The sequence below is a fragment of the Dasypus novemcinctus genome, chromosome 14 (assembly GCF_030445035.2).
Source record: "Dasypus novemcinctus isolate mDasNov1 chromosome 14, mDasNov1.1.hap2, whole genome shotgun sequence".
NCBI lineage: Eukaryota > Metazoa > Chordata > Mammalia > Cingulata > Dasypodidae > Dasypus > Dasypus novemcinctus.
The window spans coordinates 7436902-7456513 of NC_080686.1; the positions used below are offsets into that span (position 1 = coordinate 7436902).

General features: G+C 38.4%; 1 protein-coding gene across 5 annotated transcripts in view; it reads left to right on the top strand.

Moving 5' to 3' along the window:
• The window catches only part of LOC101437523 (zinc finger protein 596-like), a 40427-nt gene extending 31728 nt beyond the window's left edge, over window positions 1-8699 (top strand). For 2 of the 5 annotated variants that reach the window (XM_058275487.2, XM_058275486.2), the window contains exons 4-7: window positions 399-461; window positions 4580-4675; window positions 5188-5270; window positions 5726-8699. In XM_058275487.2, coding sequence (XP_058131470.1) covers window positions 399-461; window positions 4580-4675; window positions 5188-5270; window positions 5726-7243 — 1760 coding nt within the window. In that variant the 3' untranslated portion in view covers window positions 7244-8699. Of the gene's footprint in view, window positions 1-398; window positions 600-4579; window positions 4676-5187; window positions 5271-5725 lie in introns of all 5 variants that reach the window. The other 3 variants (XM_058275491.1, XM_058275490.2, XM_071207807.1) reach the window with 2 other exon arrangements.
• The last annotated feature ends 10913 nt before the right edge of the window (window positions 8700-19612 follow it).

A 19612-nucleotide genomic window follows, 5' to 3' on the forward strand; every position in this document is an offset into this window, starting at 1 on the left:
TTTTTTACTGTATTTTTTTACCATTTTTTGTCTTTCTTTTTTTAATATTACATTAAAAAAATATGAGGTCCCCATTTCTCCCCCTCACCCTACTCCTCCCCCCACAACAACAATCTCTTCCATCATCATGAGACATTCATTGCATTTGGTGAATACATCTCTTTTTCTTTGTCAGTCTAGCTAAGGGTTTGTTGATTTTGTTGATCTTCTCAAAGAAACAACTTTTTTTTTTTATAAATTACCTCTTGTTTTTTGGTCACAGTTTCATTTATTTCTACTCTGGTCTTTACTATTTCTTTCCTTCATCTTCATTTAGGATTACTTTGCTGTTGTTTTTCTAGTTCCTCCAAGCATACAGTTAGATGTTCAATTTGGGTTTTTTTTCCTTCTTTTTTTAGGTACTGCGACCTCATGTGGGGAGCTGGCACTCAACCATAGAGCCACATCAGCATCCCTTATTGGTATTTTTGTTTGTTTGCTTGTTTGTTGTTGTTGTTGTTGTTGTTTAGGAGGCATTGGGAACGAAACTCGGAAACTACCATGTGGGAAGCAGGAACTCAACTGCTTGAGCTACATCCACTCCCTCTTTCTTTTTTAATGTAAGCATTGAGGCTATAAATTTCCCCCTCAGTACTCTCTTTGCAGAATCCCATAGGTTTTGATATGTTGTGTTCTCATTTACATTTGTATCAAGGTACTTGCTGAATTCTCTTACAATTTCTTCTTTGATCCACTGATTATTTTAAAGTGTGTTGTTCAATACCCATATATTTATGAATTTTTTGTTTTTCTGTCCATTATTGATTTCCAGCTTCATTCTGTTATGATCAGAGTGTTTTGCATAATTTCAATCTTTTTGAATTGGTTGAGATTTCTCTTGTGATGCAATATACAGTCTATCCTGGAGAAGGATCCATGAGTGCTTGAAAAGAATGTATATCCTGCTTCTTTGGGTTGCAGTGCTCTATAAATGTCTGTTAGGAGTAGTTCATTTGTCATGTTATTCAAATTCTGTATTTGTTTATCCTCTATCTAGTTGTTCTTTCCATCCAATACTGAGAATGGTGTGTTGAAGTCTCCAAGTTTTATTGTACAGACATCTATTTCTCCCTTCAGTTTTGCCAGTGTGTGTCTAATGTATTTTGGTGCCCTCAGGTTAGGTGCATAAATATTTAGCATAATTATTTCTCTTTTATTAATACATAATGACCTTCTTCATCCTTTATAATAGTTTTGCATTTGAAATCCACTTTTTCCAATATTAGTATTGTGACTCCACCTCTTTTGTGGATACTATTTGCGTGGAATATCTGTTTCTAACCATTCACCTTTACTCTGGTTGTGTCCTTACATTTGAGGTAGGTCTTTTATAGACAACAAGATGGCTCATATTTTTTTATCCATTCTATCAGTCTATATCTTTTGAATGTCAAGTTCAAGCCATTAAAATTCAGTGTTATTACTGTAAAGGCATACTTTCTTCATTCATTTTGTCCTTCGGCTCTCTGTTGTCATATTGTTCTAGTGTCTTGTCTTCTTACCCTTTAGTTTACCTTTCCTTATAATCATTTCTATACTCTTCTTAAGTCCCTCGCTCTTGATTTTTCTTATCAGATGCAGCACTCCCTTTAGTATTTGATCTTTTGGTAACATACTATATCAATTTTTGTTTGTCTACGAAGACTTTGAACTCACCCTCATTTTTTGAGGGGTAGTTTTGCTGGATTCAGAATTCAGTACCTAAAATACCTCATACCACTTTCTTCTTACCTCCGTAGTTTCTGATAAAAGGTTGGCACTTAATCTTACCAAGTATCCCCTTTATGTGGTGCTTTACTTTCCTCTTGCTTCTTTCAGAATCCTCTCTTTATCGCTGATATTTGTCATTCTGAATAGTAGGTATCTCAGTGTAGGTCTGTTTGGATTTATTCTCTTCATGGTGCATTTTCCGCTTGGATATTGATATTTATGTCCATATTTTTGGTCATTATTTCCTCAAATATTTCTTCTGCCCCTTTCCCTTCTTTTCTTCTGGGACACCAATAATGCAAATGTCTTCAATTTTTGCATTGTCATTAAGTTCCCTGAGACTCTGTTCCATTTTTTCCATTCTCTTTTCTGTTCTCCAGTCTTTTCCTGTTCAGATGTTCTGTCTTTGAAATCACAAATTCTGTGTTTGAGCAAATCTGAATTGCTCAAACACAGAATTTGTGATTTATACGCACACACACACACATTTTGAGCATCCAGCTGCCTTCGATTTATTATACCAGACATTAAAGAGATTTACAAAATAGTAAAACATGGCCACTCTCCTCACTAAATTTGTTTTGCTTTGGAAAAAACTAGTTATTTTTTTTTACATAAACAATAAATGTATAATAATTGTGAACTTACAAAACAAGCATATATAACATCAAACAAACATAAATAACATCTCACCCTACCACCAATAACTTGCATTGTTTTTAAACCTTTACAACTAATGAGTAAGGAGCATTGTCAAAATATTACTACTAAACAAAGTATTTTTCCCCTAACCAATCCGAATATTATTATCTTTATATCATTTATATATGGACATACATAAACAATTAAGTGTATAGTAAAAGTTGTGAACTTCCAAAGCAAACATGCGTAACATCATACAGAGGTCCCATACATCAGCCCTCCACCAACACCTTGCGTTTGTTACAGACTATGAAAGAACACAGTCAAAATCTTACTACTAATCATAGTTCTTATCTCACATTTGATGTGTTTTTCCCCAACCCACCCTATTATTAATTTTTAAATATATTTTTTATGACAGAAGTTGTAAACTTAAAACAATCATGCACATGTGCAGATTCCCAAACAACACCCCTCCATCAACACACCACAATGTGGTGTGTCATTTGTTACAGAAATAAAAAAATATCATCTGATATTGCCATGTCCATAGTGTACATTTGCCTCACATTTTCCATACTGCCTCAGTATCCGCACAGTATGTCTTTTGCATAGATGCAAGAATATTATATTACTACTACTAACCCCAGTCCATAGGTCACTCCAGCTGTATTTTTCCCATGCTTCTCCACATCCTCTGATATATTGTTAATCTCATGCATCATGTCTTTTGTTCCCATTAGGTCTGTTACTTTTCTTTGCAGGCTTTCAAATTGTTCTTTTTGCTCATCTAGTGTCTTCTTAATATCCTTTATTTCTTTCCTCATGTTTTCTTTAAATTCTTTGAATAGATTTAGGAGAGATGTGTGATTATTATTGATTAATTGTCCTAAAGCCTATATTTCTTCAGGATATTTGGTTTGTTCCTTCGCCTGGGCCATCTCTTCCTTATTCCTAATATGGCTTGTAATTTTTTGCTGAAGTCTAGGCATCCGAATATGTTGGTGAATTTACTCTAATGACCAATTTCTCTCTTTTCCCTATTTTTTTTCCCACAGCTCTTCTTTGATATTTGATTAAACTTTTTCTAAGTCTTTAAAATTGTCCAGCTTAAATTACCAAGTCATTCCAGGGACTTACTCTTGGGGCACAGATTTTCTCCTTGGGATTAGGATATAGATAGAACCAAAAATAGTTTTTGCCCATGCAGTTTCCATATTGGCCAGCAAAGTGTGCTTGTCAGTGTACCTCTCCATGAAGGTGTTTCAGTCTTGGCATTCCTGTGTTCCTGTGTTGAATCACCAGAGCAGAAATTCAAAGCAGGCTTTGCTGACTGAATTCACTGAAGTAAAGCCGCCCCACTCCCTGTCCCTTTTACCTTGAAAAAGATGATAGGGAGGAAGATGTCTATTCCCCTTGGTCAGCTGCAGTGAGTCAAGGGTTTTATCCTAGCTTAATATCTTGGGGGTGGGGTGGGGAGACCTTCCTAGCTGCTAAGGGGGCTTGGCAACTCACATTTTTTGTTTCAGGTTCTTTGTCTCTCTCTGTCTCTCACACTCTTGAGAGTTGTGAAGCACTTTTGTGATCTGCCCTCCAAAGCAGGTCCCTTGCAGAACTTTTGACTCTTTATCCGTTCTTTTTATGAGTGCATTGAGCCCTTCCTGTTAGTCTAACACTATCTTCCCCCAATCCCTCAGAAGGAGATCTTTTTATCATAATTTCTTATCTTTGCTCCTGCTCTGTCTCCAGTATTCACAACAGTGCTGGAAACTCAATGAATACTTTTTGAAACCATAAGTGAGTGGACTAAGTATTTTCCTAGTAGTTACTCTGCTTGAGTGGCTATGCTGAGGCATTATACCACAAGAGTAGGTAAACAAGAAGCATATCCTTTTCCACATAGAAAGTATATAGTCCTAATGGAGATAATGTTTACTTGATTTTTTTTTTTGGAAATAATAACCAACCACTGTGGAGATGCAGAATTCTTCCATACAGAGGATTCTGCAGTCTCCCTTTCAATTTGATCATGGGCACATACAACCAGAGGGCCTCCCTGTATTTTGGCACAAGTTCAAGGATTAGCCCTTTGTTGGTGAAAGATTGTCATGATTCTGTGTTTCGACTTGAGTATCATCTACTGTCTCCCCAGAAATCAAAAATCCATATATCTTTTTTCTGCAAACAGGATTTCAAGTCCATAAGTCAGATGTGCTTTCCCAGTTGGAGCAAGGAGAGGAACTGTGGAGAGAAGAAATAGGACTTCTCCAAAATCAGAATTCAGGTGAGCTCTGGGAACTTGTACTTCTGTACAGGGAGGAATCTGCTTGGTGTATGAGTTTTTTGAGATACTAACTGCAGAATTCCTTAAGTAAGTTATACTTTCTGAAATATAGGTGAGAATATTAGGAATCTTTCCTCACATGTGTATATTTTTCCACATGCTTATCAAGCTATTTTTCTGTCTTTTGATAGGGAAATGGATATTCATGTACTATTGGAGTTAAGGTTTCACATATTGGCTTTTGTCCTGGTCTTCCTCTTTGAATGTTTTCCATCTCTTTACCTCTTCAACATCCTATCTTTTTATTTTTCTCATGTATCAATATAGAAAATCCTTTCTAATTGTGTCTTATAATATTTTTGATTTTCTAGAATATTCCTTACCTTGATATTTGTTTCTCACAAGGGTCAATATTTGAAACATACAGGGAATGCTTAAAAAGACTCAAAGTGTCTTTTCAATATTTTCATTCTCCTAATGCTGCCCAAATGTTTTTTTTTCTATTATCTCAGGTAGCAAAAGTGACCTTAAAAAACAAGAAATGATAACCATACGAAATGTCTGCAAGAAAGGTGCATCTTCCATCATGTCATTGGTAAGTTTCGTGGGTGTAAATTTTCATTTTCCAAATTGATAGTAATTGGGAAAGGAATAAATTAGGGATTTAGTATAATAACCCAAGTAATTGAAGTTAGTATTAAAGGTTAATTGAGCAAAACTTCTCTGCTATTTTAAATTTAAGGAAAAATTAAACTGAACACTGAACCATAATCTGAGTTCTTATAAAAAGACAATTGCATAAACATGGTTTATATACCCAATCATTGAAGCATCATGCAGACTTCAGAATTAATCATATAGCTCTGCAGTTTAGATGCCACAAAAGAGAAATTCTCTTTGTATACTAGAGAATGATGTGTATATATTTAACATAGGGAAGATTTTAATTGGAGAAAGTTAATGATTATTCAAGAATTCCTATGTAGGGAAAGAGTTAAATCAATGTTAATAGACAAAACTTTTAATCTCTCATCTACTTTCCAAATGCAGAGATCTCACATTCGAAAGAATCCCTTTAAATATAATGGATTGCAAGAAGAATTCACACACAGATCTACAGTTTCTCAACATGTGTTAACACACAAGGGGAAAAAACCCTGTTTCAGCAAACTATTTGGAAAAGCCTTAGGTGCCTGGTCTTCTAACCAACATAAGCAAGTTCATACTAGAAGGAAATCATATGACTGTCATATAAGTGATAAAGCTTTTATTCAAACTTCTGGCCTTAGACAATACAGTGGATCTGACATCGGAGAGAAATCCTATGAATGTCATCTATGTGGGAAAGCCTTCAGAGGCTGTTCTGATCTTAGACGACATGAGAGGATTCACACTGGAGAAAAACCGTACAAATGCTATCTTTGTGAGAAAGCCTTCACTCAACATTCTAACCTTAGACAACATGAGAGGACTCACACTGGAGAGAAGCCCTACGAATGCCATCTATGTGGGAAAGCCTTTGCTCAACATTCTAACCTTAGAGAACATCAAAGAATTCACACTGGTGAGAAGCCATATCAGTGTCCTCTATGTGGGAAAGCCTTCACCAATTATTCTAGCCTTAAACAACATGAAAAGACTCACACTGGAGAGAAGCCCTATGAATGCCATCTTTGTGGGAAAGCCTTCACTCAGCGTTGTAACCTTAGGGAACATGAGAGAATTCACAGTGGAGAGAAGCCGTATCAGTGTCCTATATGTGGGAAAGCCTTCACCAATTGTTCTGGCTATAGGCAACATAAGAGGACCCACACTGGAAAGAAATATGAATGTCATCGATGTGGGAATGCATACACCCTGTGTTCTAGCCTTAGACGACATGAGAGGACTCACACTGGAGAGAAAGCCTATGAATGTCACCTATGTGGGAATGCCTACACCCTGTTTTCTAGCCTTAGACGACATGAGAGGACTCACACTGGAGAGAAAACCTATGAGTGTCCTCCATGTGGGAAAGCCTTCAACAGTCGTTATGGCCTTATCCGACATGAGAGGACTCACAATGGAGAGAGACCCTATGAATGCCATCTTTGTGGGAAAGACTTCACTCATTATTCTACCCTAAGGCGACATGAGAGAATTCACACTGGAGAGAAACCATATCAGTGTCATCTATGTGGTAAAGCCTTCATTCGACAGTCTCACCTTAGGCGACATGAGAGAATTCATACTGGAGAGAAACCGTATCAGTGTCATCTATGTGGGAAAGCCTTCACCAATTGTTCTGGCCTTAGGGAACATGAAAGGACTCACACTGGAGAAAAACCCTATAAATGTCATCTGTGTGAGAAGGCCTTCAGTAGATGTTCTGGCCTTAAACAACATGAGAGGACTCACACTGGAGAGAAACCCTATGAATGTCATGTTTGTGGGAAAGCCTTCACTCAACATTCTCAACTTAAGGAACATGAGGGAATTCACAATGAGGAGAAACCATACAAGTGTGGTCTATGTGGAAAAGCTTTCACTCGTTCTGGCTTTAGACGACATGAGAGAACTCACACTTGAGAGAAACTGTATGAATATCTTCACATGAATGAGAAAACCTTAAATTTATTTTGTTATCTTAGACAACATGAGAGAACTAGGGAAACCCTATTAAATGCAGGTATGTGGGAAAGCTTTCAGGCAGTGTTCTGACCTTACATGATATGACAGCACTAGGTAAAAATTTTCTGTATATAAAAGAGATTACAGCCATAGAATTCACCTTTAACACACCACAGAACTCACACACTGAAGAAGCCCTGTGTTTGTAATCAACATGGGAGAACTTCTTGTCGTCCTTATTACTTCAGGTAATCTCAGCCAATTTGTACTGAAAAAAATCCATATGAATGTCATCTGTGTTGCAAAACCTTCTGTTGATGGTTTGATGGCATACAAAAATGAGTGGTCTAACAATATAAATGTAATAAAAGTACAAGAGTCTTCATCTACTTGTACGAGTCATAAACCAGAAAGATGACATGCAAGAGCAATTCTGTCTGTAATCAGTGTGGGAATAACTTAATTTATATTACCCTTTAAATGAAGTGAACACAACAGGAAATAAATGCAACGTTTGTAATCAGTGTGTACAACCATTTAACCAAGCACAAACCTCTGCAAAAGAAAATTCAGTGTAAGAATCACCACTAAAAACAAAACAAAACAAAACAAAAAACAGTGAGAAGTCTTTATTAGTAGTACAGACCCCCTAAAAGGAATGTCAGGTAATTCATGCTGGAAGAGTTATCCAGTGAAAATCATGAGCAGTCATTTATGCATATAGCAACATTTATAGGACATACAGGAATTCACATTATTTAAAATTCTTTTAAGGTCATAAATGAAGGAAGGTATTTAGTGAACACTCATTACCTAGTAATATTAATATTCTTCCACTGAAGAGGCAACCATTCTGAAGGTAAAAGAGGTAACCTTCAGGTTGACTGCACATCAGAAAATTCAGACTGGAAAATAATACAATTTATAGGGTCCCAAATCAGCAAAGAATCGAGAATTTTGAAAAAGCCTTATGATTGAAAATACTTAATATATCAATGTAGGATTGTGAAGTGACCTGGGAATATGGGAATGATTTTTTTTTAATGAAATGAGATTCAACTCAATAGAATATAATTTACATAAATGGAAGCAACAAAAATTGCTGAAAAATCTATTAAGATGGCCAAGTCCTAGTTTTTTTATGTGACTCTAAACAGAAATATTTGGATAAGTCAGAAAGTAAATTTGTATGTAAACTGAAATATATTGAACAGAAAATTATGTTTCTTATGCATCTTAATATTACAACATGTTTGTGCATATCAGGTATATGGATAAACAGATAAATATACTTTAGAAATTTGATTGTATATATTCTTTTCAATTGCCATTTAATATTGACATCATAACTTATTGCCATTAAAAATTATCATTTAAATAAAAGAATAAAATATTTAAGCCCTTGAGAATTATGCAGACATTTGCAAGAATATTTTTCAGAATCTAGAATCTGGTGGTGTATCATTCCATATATTAGAATTTTGTTTGAAGGAGGAGTGGGTGTAGTTCAGTGGTTGAATATGTGCTTTCCATATACAAGGTCCCAGGTATTCCTTGTTACCTCCTTAAAAGAAAAAGATTTTTGTTGTAGAAGGGCTCTTGTCAACAAGAACAGAGATTAAAACAAAAATGTGAAAATGCAGTGAAGATGTGGGGAGTGTCCAATTTCCAGAATACCTTAAATACTTATACTAAAAATTCATGTAACCACAAAGAACAGCCCCTCTTAAAGATAGGCTGAACACTGGCAAAGCTGAGAAAGCAAAAAGAAGCCATTAGAATCTGAAGCTTCATAAATCCTCGAATCACGCCTGGGGAGGGACTCCTAGCCCATCTTATACACATGTGCAGAAGGCTGGGAAAGAAAAGGTGGATTTCTCTCTACTACCAGGATGACAAGGAAAGGTCTATTTCTTGCACTTATTTGTAATTGATAATTATCCTTGTTTCTCGTGCGGGAAAATAAGAACCTTGAAGTTTACAATTAATTACTGTATGCATTTATGAAGGAGTATGCAATACACTCATCCCTTTATTTTTGTGCTATTGTCTGAATATTTCAAATTAATGGACATTCAAGTTCAATAACTTTGATTCTATGTGTAGTATCTCAACCTCATCCATTGAGTTTAGCCATTTATTTTAATCATTTCCTCAATTTTATGTACATACTGTCTTTAATTTCTTGATTGCTAGGACAAATATTATACAATAGGTTGGATTAACAACAGAACTTCATTGGATCATAGTTTCAAAGTCTAGAAGCCTTGCTTTCTCCACCAAAGACTGTGGTGTTCTGTTGCTGGCTTTCTATTAATCTTTGGGGTTCCTTAGCTTTCTTGTCAAATTGTGGTATCTTCTATTTTCTCTTTTGTGTTAATGGATGTTCAGCTTTTGCTCCTCCACATGATTTCACTTCAGAAAGTCTCCAATAATAGGATCAAGGCTGAATCACTTTCAGTTGGGCAACAACTTAACTAAAATAACATCTTCAAGTGGTCCTATTTACAATGAGTTCACACCCCCAGGAATGGATTATGATTAAGAACGTGTTTCTCAGGGGTATATAATTCAATCTACAGATACTTAAACCAATTACTCTGTATTGTTTTCTAACTCCAGTCTTAAAAGATACCCTTTTATCTGTTGGTCTTCTCTTTTTTTCTGTTGATTACTCATAATATTCCTTGATGGTTTGCACAGATTATTTTTTATTGTGTGTCAGCATTTAACTTGGAGAGATTGACGATGATGTCATTTCCCCAAAGAGGTAGGCTATTGCCTCTCTTAGGTAGAGAAAGGCATGGTTTATCATTTTCTTCCTCAGGAATTGAGCTACACTCTAGCTGGGTTACAACTTTAATTACAGTGTATCTAAGCTACTTGCAATTCAAGTAATTTTTCTTCCGAAAGTATTACAAACATATTCCTGTAGTTGGATTTACTTGTCTTGCCTCTACCACCACATCCTACCTGGGATCTGAAGTCCCTATATTTACTTACAAAAAGGCATCCTGTTTGTCCTTATCCCAGAAATAACTACCTCTACCTTCTGTGACTTTTTAATCTCACTCTAAAATCGTCACATGCCTCAGCAGAAAACCCAGGTAGACTTGGTACTTTTATCATTGCACTTGCCCTTTTCTCAGATTGTACCGCCACAAATTCTGAAGGCTCTCCAATGCCTTTAAAGAGTTTATGACAGTTTTATACAGGCTTTATCATTGCATGTGCAAATGTCTATTAGGACTAATTGTGGTCATCAATAAGGTGGTCTGTATGGATGTTTGGTAATCAGCGTATATGTATTCTCAGGTTTTGTGTGTAGTCATTTAGAAACTGTGTGTGTAAGTGTGTTGTCAACATATCTGTGTGCTCAGGGTGTGGGTTGTTACTGTGGGATCTTTATATGTGATCATGCATATTTGGGGTTGCTCAGCATATGGATGTAGAGACAAACATGGACTTCCTGGTTTTAGTTAAACACTGAAGACCCCAGTAGGCCAATGATTCTAGCAAATACCTAAAGAGGATTCTGATGAGCCTTAGTAACAGTGAAAAGAGGAGCTGAAGTCAGTCTAGTGTGATCTGCTAGTAACACTGAAATGGGAAGGGACAGGATTTTGACCATTGGGGACTGGAGTTCAGGCATGAAAGTTTCAGACTAGGGAGATTGTGTGCATCAGTGACGGTGGCTCTGTGATGGAGAATTGTTGAAGGGTTTTGGACAAAGGCTAGTGTTTTACTTCACCAAAAGTCTGCCAATGCAAAGTACCAGAAATGGGTTGGCTTTCATAAAGGGGATTTATTTTGTGTAAAAACTTACGATTCCAAGGCTGTGAAAAGTCCAAATGAAGGCACCGTAAGAGGTGCTTTCTCACCAAAGTGACTACTTTTGATCCTGTTGTCTAGCCACTGGGCAAATCAAGATGGCTGTCTGTCTGCTATGTTTCCCTCTTCCTTGCCAGAATATACCACCTCCTGGAGCTCAGCTGTGGACAACTTTTCTTCTTCTGGACCTCCTCTATGAGTCTCAGCTGCCCCACTTCCTAAGTCCAGCTGCAAGCTATCAGGCATATGGCTCATCTCTTTCTGGGCCTCAGCTCTTTGAGCCTCTTGGGGGCTTCTCCTTGCAGCTCAGCTGTGGGTGAAACTGGAGTCCTTTCTCTCACATTGCAGGATCAGATGTGGTCACTTCCTTTTCCCATGTTTGTCTTTGTGTGTCTCTGTTTATATCGTTCCCAGCAAGAAGACAGAGATTCAACCTGATGTAGTCCATTCAAAAGCCCTAAATCAATCTTACAAGTAATCTAATCAAAGGCCCTTCAACTGAATTTGATGCAAAGGGTGCCACACCCAGAGGAATAAAGATCATAATATTTTTCTTTTTGGGATTCATAAAATAATTTCAAGTTGTCACAGATAGTTTGGGTGTCTGAGGGCTGAGTTACAGAGATCTGTGGTGGAAATGATTTAGATTTGGCTATTGAAGGATGTGTGAAGTCTGTCATTTGTGTGCCCTCTAGGGTAAATGTGGTTGAGTGGGACAGAACATTGAATACTTTAATGAGTCATTAGTGGTCACTTTTTGAGTCAGTGATTAAACAGCAAATATAAAGCAGGTATTTTTCCTAGTGTGTTAATCAGGGTTATCTAGGGAAACAAAACCAAACAAGAGGTATCTATAAATAGTGTGAGATTTTATAAAAGTGGAAACAAAACCAAACAAGAGGTATCTATAAATAGTATGAGATTTTATAAAAGTGTCTCATGCAACTGTAGAGATGCACACATCCAAATTCTGTAGGGCAGGCTGCAAGCCAGGGGCTCCAGTGAAGGTCCTTGAGTTCTCCAGGAGGTGCAGGCTGTCTGAAGTAGAGATGAGAATTCTCTCTAAATGCTGAAATCACTTCCTCTTTTAAGGCCTTTAGCTAACATCACTCATTACCCAGCAATCTCAGTTGATTGTAGATATAACCAGCCATCTATACAATTAAATCACTGATGATTAAAGTCCATGAAATGCCCTTGTATTACAGTAGCCCAGTGTTTGCTTGACCACAGAACTGGGCAGCATTACTTGGCCAAGGTGACACATTAGCCTAACAATCACAGTCCACCCTTTGTCAACTTGGCAGTTGTACACATCACCTTAAATCATACTCAGTCTCTAAATAAAAACATTAACAGTCATATGTATTTTTTCCACCTAACAGTATTCAACTATCCCACATTCAATAAAAATGCACTAAATCCCTCCAGAATAGGGTGCAAGCCCTTGGGCAATAATTACTCTTGAACTTGACATTGTTAAATACTACAACATGAAACGAACACAACTTATGTCATAAGGGAAGAAAACAAAGATACTCATTTCCTGTTCATATTCAAACATGCTCATAACAAGCAAGAACTATTCATTACTATGACAGTCCTGGTTTCTGTAACTGGCCACTTGGTTGAAGTTCTTCTTTATCACTACCTTCTCCCAATATCCATTCCATGTTCCTTTTACCCTCAGCAAGCACCTCAGCTGGTCATGGTCCTTTGCCTTGTGTGGTGACCCAACTTTCATTCCTGAAGATTCTGGGCCATTGTTAGTCCTGCTTGGATTGGGTTGTTGCAATTTTCCATTGTCCGAGAGGATCTCCTGTATTTCAATTGGGAATCACCACCTCCACATACTTGAAATCTTTGCAGGTGGCACTGATCTCAGCAATCCCTCCAGGAATCTGGTATTGGTTTTGATGTGTTATTTTGATAGGTAGGGCAGATCTATTGGCTTCCACTTATTCTTTCCTACCATAATAGCCCTCACTCTACAAGTCAGGAATCCAATGTGGGAATTCTGCCAATTACTGAGTATATCTATTCCAATAATGTATCCTGGAACTGGGGAAGTAAATTTAGAATGGGGCCAGAGACCCACTGGACCCACTGAGGTGGACCTGAGCTAAAAACCAATCACATGACCTTCATAAGCCCCTACTCTGGTAGACCACAGTGAAATATTTTGGGCCTCCTGGAATTAATGTTACTTGTACGCCACTATCTAATCTCTAAAATACCTGATCATTTCCTTTTACTCAGTGTACAATTACCCTGGTAAAAGGTCATATGTCTCCTTGGAAAAAGCTGGGAGGAAAATTAACAGTATAAATTTTTGTCAGTGTAATAGAATCCTCCCCCTCATCCAAGGGGTTCTGAGTCTGTAAACTGTCTCAAGTCTGGGAATTAAGGGGCCATGACACTCTGTTTTTATAATTAAAGTTAGGGTTTTGTTCACTTGACCTAGAATTCTTCCATTTATATGGATCAAGTAGGCATTTAGTAGACTCCCCATCTATTTTACTTCTAGGTACCCTGTGACCTATTAGCTAATGCCATAGTTCTATGTGACTCAGACTCTTGGTTGCCACTTTGAGTCAAGGTGGCAGTGCAGCCCACCTTGTCTTTGGCAAGTAAGGGCTGCTGCTTGACTTCTGCCAGCCCAGGATCCAATCACCCCCATAGTGTTTAAGGATTCTAGCACCATGACAGCAGTTTCACAGTAATATCTGACCTATGGAGAAGAACTAACCACTTTTCAGGGAAGATGGAGTTAATCTCACAAATTTATTCCTCACAGTTCAGGTAAAAGTTGTGTCCTCTGGACATTCCTGGTGTGGGTGGGCAGTTCTTAAATGGTGAATCCATTCTAGCATTCCAATCTCTCTAAGCCTTTGAATCCTCTCATCTACAGTATACCATCATATATCAGGCATCTCAACCTCAGGCATTGAGGGCCTTTTTTTGATCCATGTTTCAGCCAACCCCACCCCAAATGATTAGAGCCCTTTCTATCACTAAGCTACATTGAATCTATAATCTCTGCTTTGTGGGCCCATATCAATAAATTCAGCCTGATCCAACTTTCTATTCCTTCCACCATTATCCCACGTACTTAATATCCATTCCTACACATATTCGCTTGATTTCTGTCTATATAAATTGGAAGACACATTCAGTTCTTTTGGAGTGTAGCACACTTCATGGGTCACACTTCGTACTTCAACTTTTGGGGGCTTGTGATTTTAGTTATAAATATGGAAGAAAAGAGCTATGGTCGCGGTGGGTAAAGAGGATTAGAAGTGTCTTGTAAGCTAGTTGCCTCAGGGCATTCCACTACAGTTTCATCTGCGAGACAGTATTAATCTTTTCACATTGGGGTTGGATTGCAGACTCCTTGGGGCAGACTGGAAGTTGGGTGTTTGTCTCCTCAGGGCAGGCTGGAAGTTGTGTGTAATCTCCTTAGGGAAGAGAGGCGGTCAGGTTACTGTCTCAGAGCAGACTATTACCGGTTTACCTGCCAAAGTCTCAGCAGAATTTAGAGTTTCAGTGCCCTAAACTGCCATCACCACCAACCCATATGTCTCCATCCCAATCCTCAGGATTCCACTCTTTTTCAATCAATGCCCTCACAGCAGACACCTTACAAGGTTGAGATTTTAGTTTCCATTGTAACTCTGAAACTTTCCCATCACTCATGTGGCACTTAAATTGCAAATATGAAGACTTCACCTCATTCCTTTTATTTAGCCATTTTATTAATTTTTTTAGGAGGTACCAGGATCGAACCCAGGACCTCGTACATGAGAAGCAGGTGCTCAAACCACTGGGCTACACCCACTCCCCACCATTTTTTTAATGAAGCTTGAGATTACATGAATGTGACATCCAAAATATAGGATTCCCATATATCTCAACCCTCCCCCTCCTACACATTCCCCCATCAACATCTTTTCACTAGTGAGGTACATTTATTACAAAAGATGAGCACATTGAAGCATTGGTACTAACCATGGTCTACAGTTTACATAATGGTTTACAGTATACACCACACAATATTATAGGTTCTTGACAAAATATATTATGACTTGTATCTGTCAATGCATTATCATGCAGAAAATTCCAATGTCCCCAATATGCACCATGTTATACATATTCTTCCCTCTCCATCCCCTTGGAACCTCAGGTGACCACTATATTTACATCACTGTTACAAATTCTTCCATTACTAGAATGATAATAACTCTACTTTAGTTCATAGTTACATTCTCCCATTGTCATGTGTTCACTCCTCAGTCTTGAGGATTTGGGGATGGTGATGCCCACTTTGCTTCTGATTGAGAAGGGGCTTAGATACCATAGGTCATATGGATGGAACTGTATTGCTTACAGTTGTAGATATTCTCTGGTTTTTGTGATGGGCACTGTCCATCATAATCCTTTTGTTAGTTGTCCTGGATAAATCTGGTGAACTGGAGAGTAGGTGTTGGCTGCAACTCTGCTGAGATTCAGCTCAAGCAGCATATGAACAGACTGAAGATTTAAGTCTGTGATACATATATTTAATGCATATAGTGCTAATTATAGGTTCAAATAAAAGGGACAGAAGAACTATGTGTAGGAAAATTATAAAGGAGTCTAACTCTGATACATTAAGAGATAGGTTATCATATATTCCATGGTAAGGCTCACCAATGGGATGCCAAATTCCTGGGACTATCTGCCCTGCCTATTGGGTCTAGATGTCTCTAGGGCCTTCAGGAGCACCCCTGCTTGAGGCACATTTACTGTGGCCATCAGTGTGATCCTTCTGAGACATGTATAAGCATAACCTCCTGACTGCTTTGACCTCCTGACTGCTTTGAAATCTCTTAACCATAAAAACTCATTTGTGTTTAATATTTCCCCCTTTTGGTCTAGATCTTTTTCCAAATGGATCTTTAGTTGGCACTTGGTAGCAATCGCTCAGTGCCAAGAATTCTCGTCCCTAGGAATCATGTCTCTTGCTTTGTGAGGGAGGACAGGTAGTGAGTTCATATGCCGAGTTTGGCTTAGAAAGACACCACATTTAAGTATCAAGGAGGCCTTCTGGAGGTATCAGTATATATTACTAGGCTAAGTTTCAATGTCACAAGAACAAGGTTCATAAGTACAAGCATCAATATCAAGGGCCTGGCATATTGGTCTTTCCTCCTTCACTAGGCACTACCTATGTACTCTAAAGATTCTTGCCCTCTATGAGAGAATGTAGCAGGAGTCGACTCCCCAGGGGGGGAATTCAATATTCCATGGGCTATTCTGTGGGTCTCCACCAAGCCAACACTCCATGACCATATGAACACATTCATATTCCAAAGAGACATGCCCCAGATGCACCCCTCCTCACACATCCCCCCACCACAACACCCTGCATCAGTGATCCTCTCCTGCCACAGTTGCAACCCTTCTGCAATCCAAAACCTCCACAAAAAAGTCAGAGAATGATTTTTTCTGTTGTGTTTTTCATCACCATAAGATATGTTATATGTATATTGACAATTTCTTGTATATGTTTCCCCAGTATCTTTTGTTTTCCACTTTATTTTCTGAGAAGCTTAGATCACAGAAAAGTCACATAGGAAATATAGGAGATTCCCCCCACATTCTCCTTACCAACAACAACCTACATGAGTATGGTACATTTGTTACAATTGATGAACAAATATCAAAGCATTGCTACTATCCATGGTCAATGGTTTACATTATGGTTTATATTTTGCATCATACACTTTTCAGGTTTTGACAAAAATTAAAATGGTCTGTATCCATCATTACAAGATCCTGCAGAACAATTCCAGTGCCCCAAAAATGCCTGTATTCCACTCATTCTTCCTTCCATTTCCCCTCAGAACTTATGGCATCCACTAAGTTTCAATTTTTGAAGAATAAGGTTCATAGTTGCATGCATTATTTTGAAGTCTTGACTTACTGGTCTGTTTTCTTTTATTAGACACTGACTATATACTCAAGAGGCTCTTGCCCCTCTAATTGAAAATGTAACAGGACTCCCCAGAATTGGAGTTTAATATTTTCTTATTTATTATGTGGGTCTCCAACCACTCAGATAGCACTCTATAATAAGATGAACACATTCATATTCCATAGAATCATACCCCAGGTGGGCTCTTTCCTACATATCCCCCCACAACCTACACCCTTCACCAGTGACCCTTTCCCACCATATTTGCCAGAAAAATCATCCCTACCATTGTAGTTTCAATCACAGACCTACAACGTGAGGGTAAGCAGGGTGCAAGTGGGTGGGCTGGAATGTCCATGGAACTGGGCAGAGGACTGGAGGAAGGAACTCATCCCTTTCTTCTGTAACTGTATCCAGAATATTTAGGAATGGTCAGACAACTCATTGTACCTTTTAACTCCACAAAACTCTGTTAAGGTGTTTAAAATACTCTCACCCAGATTGCCTCTTATAAGCATGGAATTAGTCATAATCACTACTGATATTTTGCATATCTCTATTGCCAGTTCATACCATGAACTCTCAGTGGCCTCTTGATCATTTGAAACAAAGTCATTGGTGACCTTGAATCTAATCAGAGAGGCAATGGCAAAAATCCCAGAACCAATTCAGAAATCCCATTTTTAAGACCTTGATTCTCAAGAACCACTCCAGGAACCAAGCTGTATTAATCAGGGTTCTCTAGGGAAACAGAACCAACAGGAGATATCTGTAAGTAGTATGAGATTTTATAAAATTGTCTCACATGGCCATGGGGTTACCCAAGTCCAAATTCTGTAGGGCAAGCTTCAAGCCAGGGAGTCCGATGAAGGTCCTCAATGAGTTCCCAGCAGACAGTGGCTGTCTGAAGTACAGATGGGAATTTTTTCTTTGCTGAAATCACTTCCCCTTTTATGGCCTTTAACAGATTGGATGAGACATCATTCATTGCTGATGGCAATCTTCTCAGTTGATTATAGACATAATTAGCCATAGATGCAATCAACTCACCGATGATTAAAATCCATGAAGTGTCCTTGTATTGCAATTAGCCCAGTGCTTGCTTGAACAAACTGGCCATCGTTACCTGGCTAAGCTGACACATTAGCCTAACCATCATACCATCATATTTAGTGGAATACAGAAGTATTCACTTAGGTGATTCTTCTGCACCATGTGTTCTCCCCTGAAGGTGCTTGATGGAATTCAGGTGGTGTCAGGTCAGGTTTTTAATCCCTAGTGGCTTCATTCACTGGTTGGGTGCCTTGGAAGAGTGGGCTCCAATGGACAATCACCCAGGCACCTACCTGCCTATGGACTTTCCAGCATGGTGGTCTCAATCAGACTTCTTACATGGTAGCTCAGGCATACCATAGAGCATGTTCTAGAGATGAAAGTGGAAGGTGCTAGTTTCCTTAGTCTTAAACTAGCACAGTGATTCTTCCAGCCATTCTACTTCTCACAGTGGTCACAGAGTCCCTCCAGTTCAAGGGCATGGGACATGAGCCCACCTCTCTTCAGGAGGTTGGGACATGGAGATAAGGCCTCCTTTCATCCTGGGGTAAAATGGACTCAGCCAAGGTCCAAATTTGCCCATCCAGTGCCCCAATTTGCCATAAGCTGGGCCCAATTGGGCTGAATTACTATGGACAGTAAAATATAGTAGAAGGGTGACAGAGTAGCCCACTCATGGTAGTTCCCACACCCACTAACTCTCAATCACTGAGGGTAATTAGGAACCTCATTCACTGTCTCCCCACTCTAACCTGTATTGTACCCATCACCTTTCCAAGGTGTGGGGGGTGGGTGAAGTGCCAGAGAGATAACTGTAGGGCTTTCCCTAGAAACCTAACTGACCTAAGGTTGAGTTCTATCACCAGGTGCCTGAGGTGAGGGTCTGCTCATATCCCTCTCCACCTCACCACACTCCATATGTTCTCAGTGGCATTCTTATGATGGGAGTATTTAAATATGCTTCATCCTCGAGAATGAGAACTTCTTTCCAAGAAAGCCTCCAAGTAAAACTCCTGCCAAGGCATGCCAGGGTTTTCACATGGTCAGACATGAATGTCATAATGAAAAATTTAGGGTTATCATTTGTAAGGGGGAAAAATAACTATGAAATCTATCATTCCCAAATGAAGATTTCATGGAAATCCTTCTAAATTTAATTGTACCTCCATTCCCACTCAAATCATGGATTATACCCTAAGGGATTTTGTTATTATTTTGTCTTAAACCATTACTATTAAGACACAACTAGTGATTCAGTATTAAAAACAAATCTCAATAACTACCACCAGTTTCACATAATATCCTCAGACTAAAATACCTGATGACATGCCAGCTTTGGAAGAGATTAAAGTTATTTTTGTTAATAGTCTCACTCACAAAATAACTCATCATTTATTATTTCAAAGAAATTGCAAATAGTTCCTTAACTATTTTTTTAGATATTTATTTATCCCCCCTCCTTCCATTGTCTGCTCTCTGTGTCCATT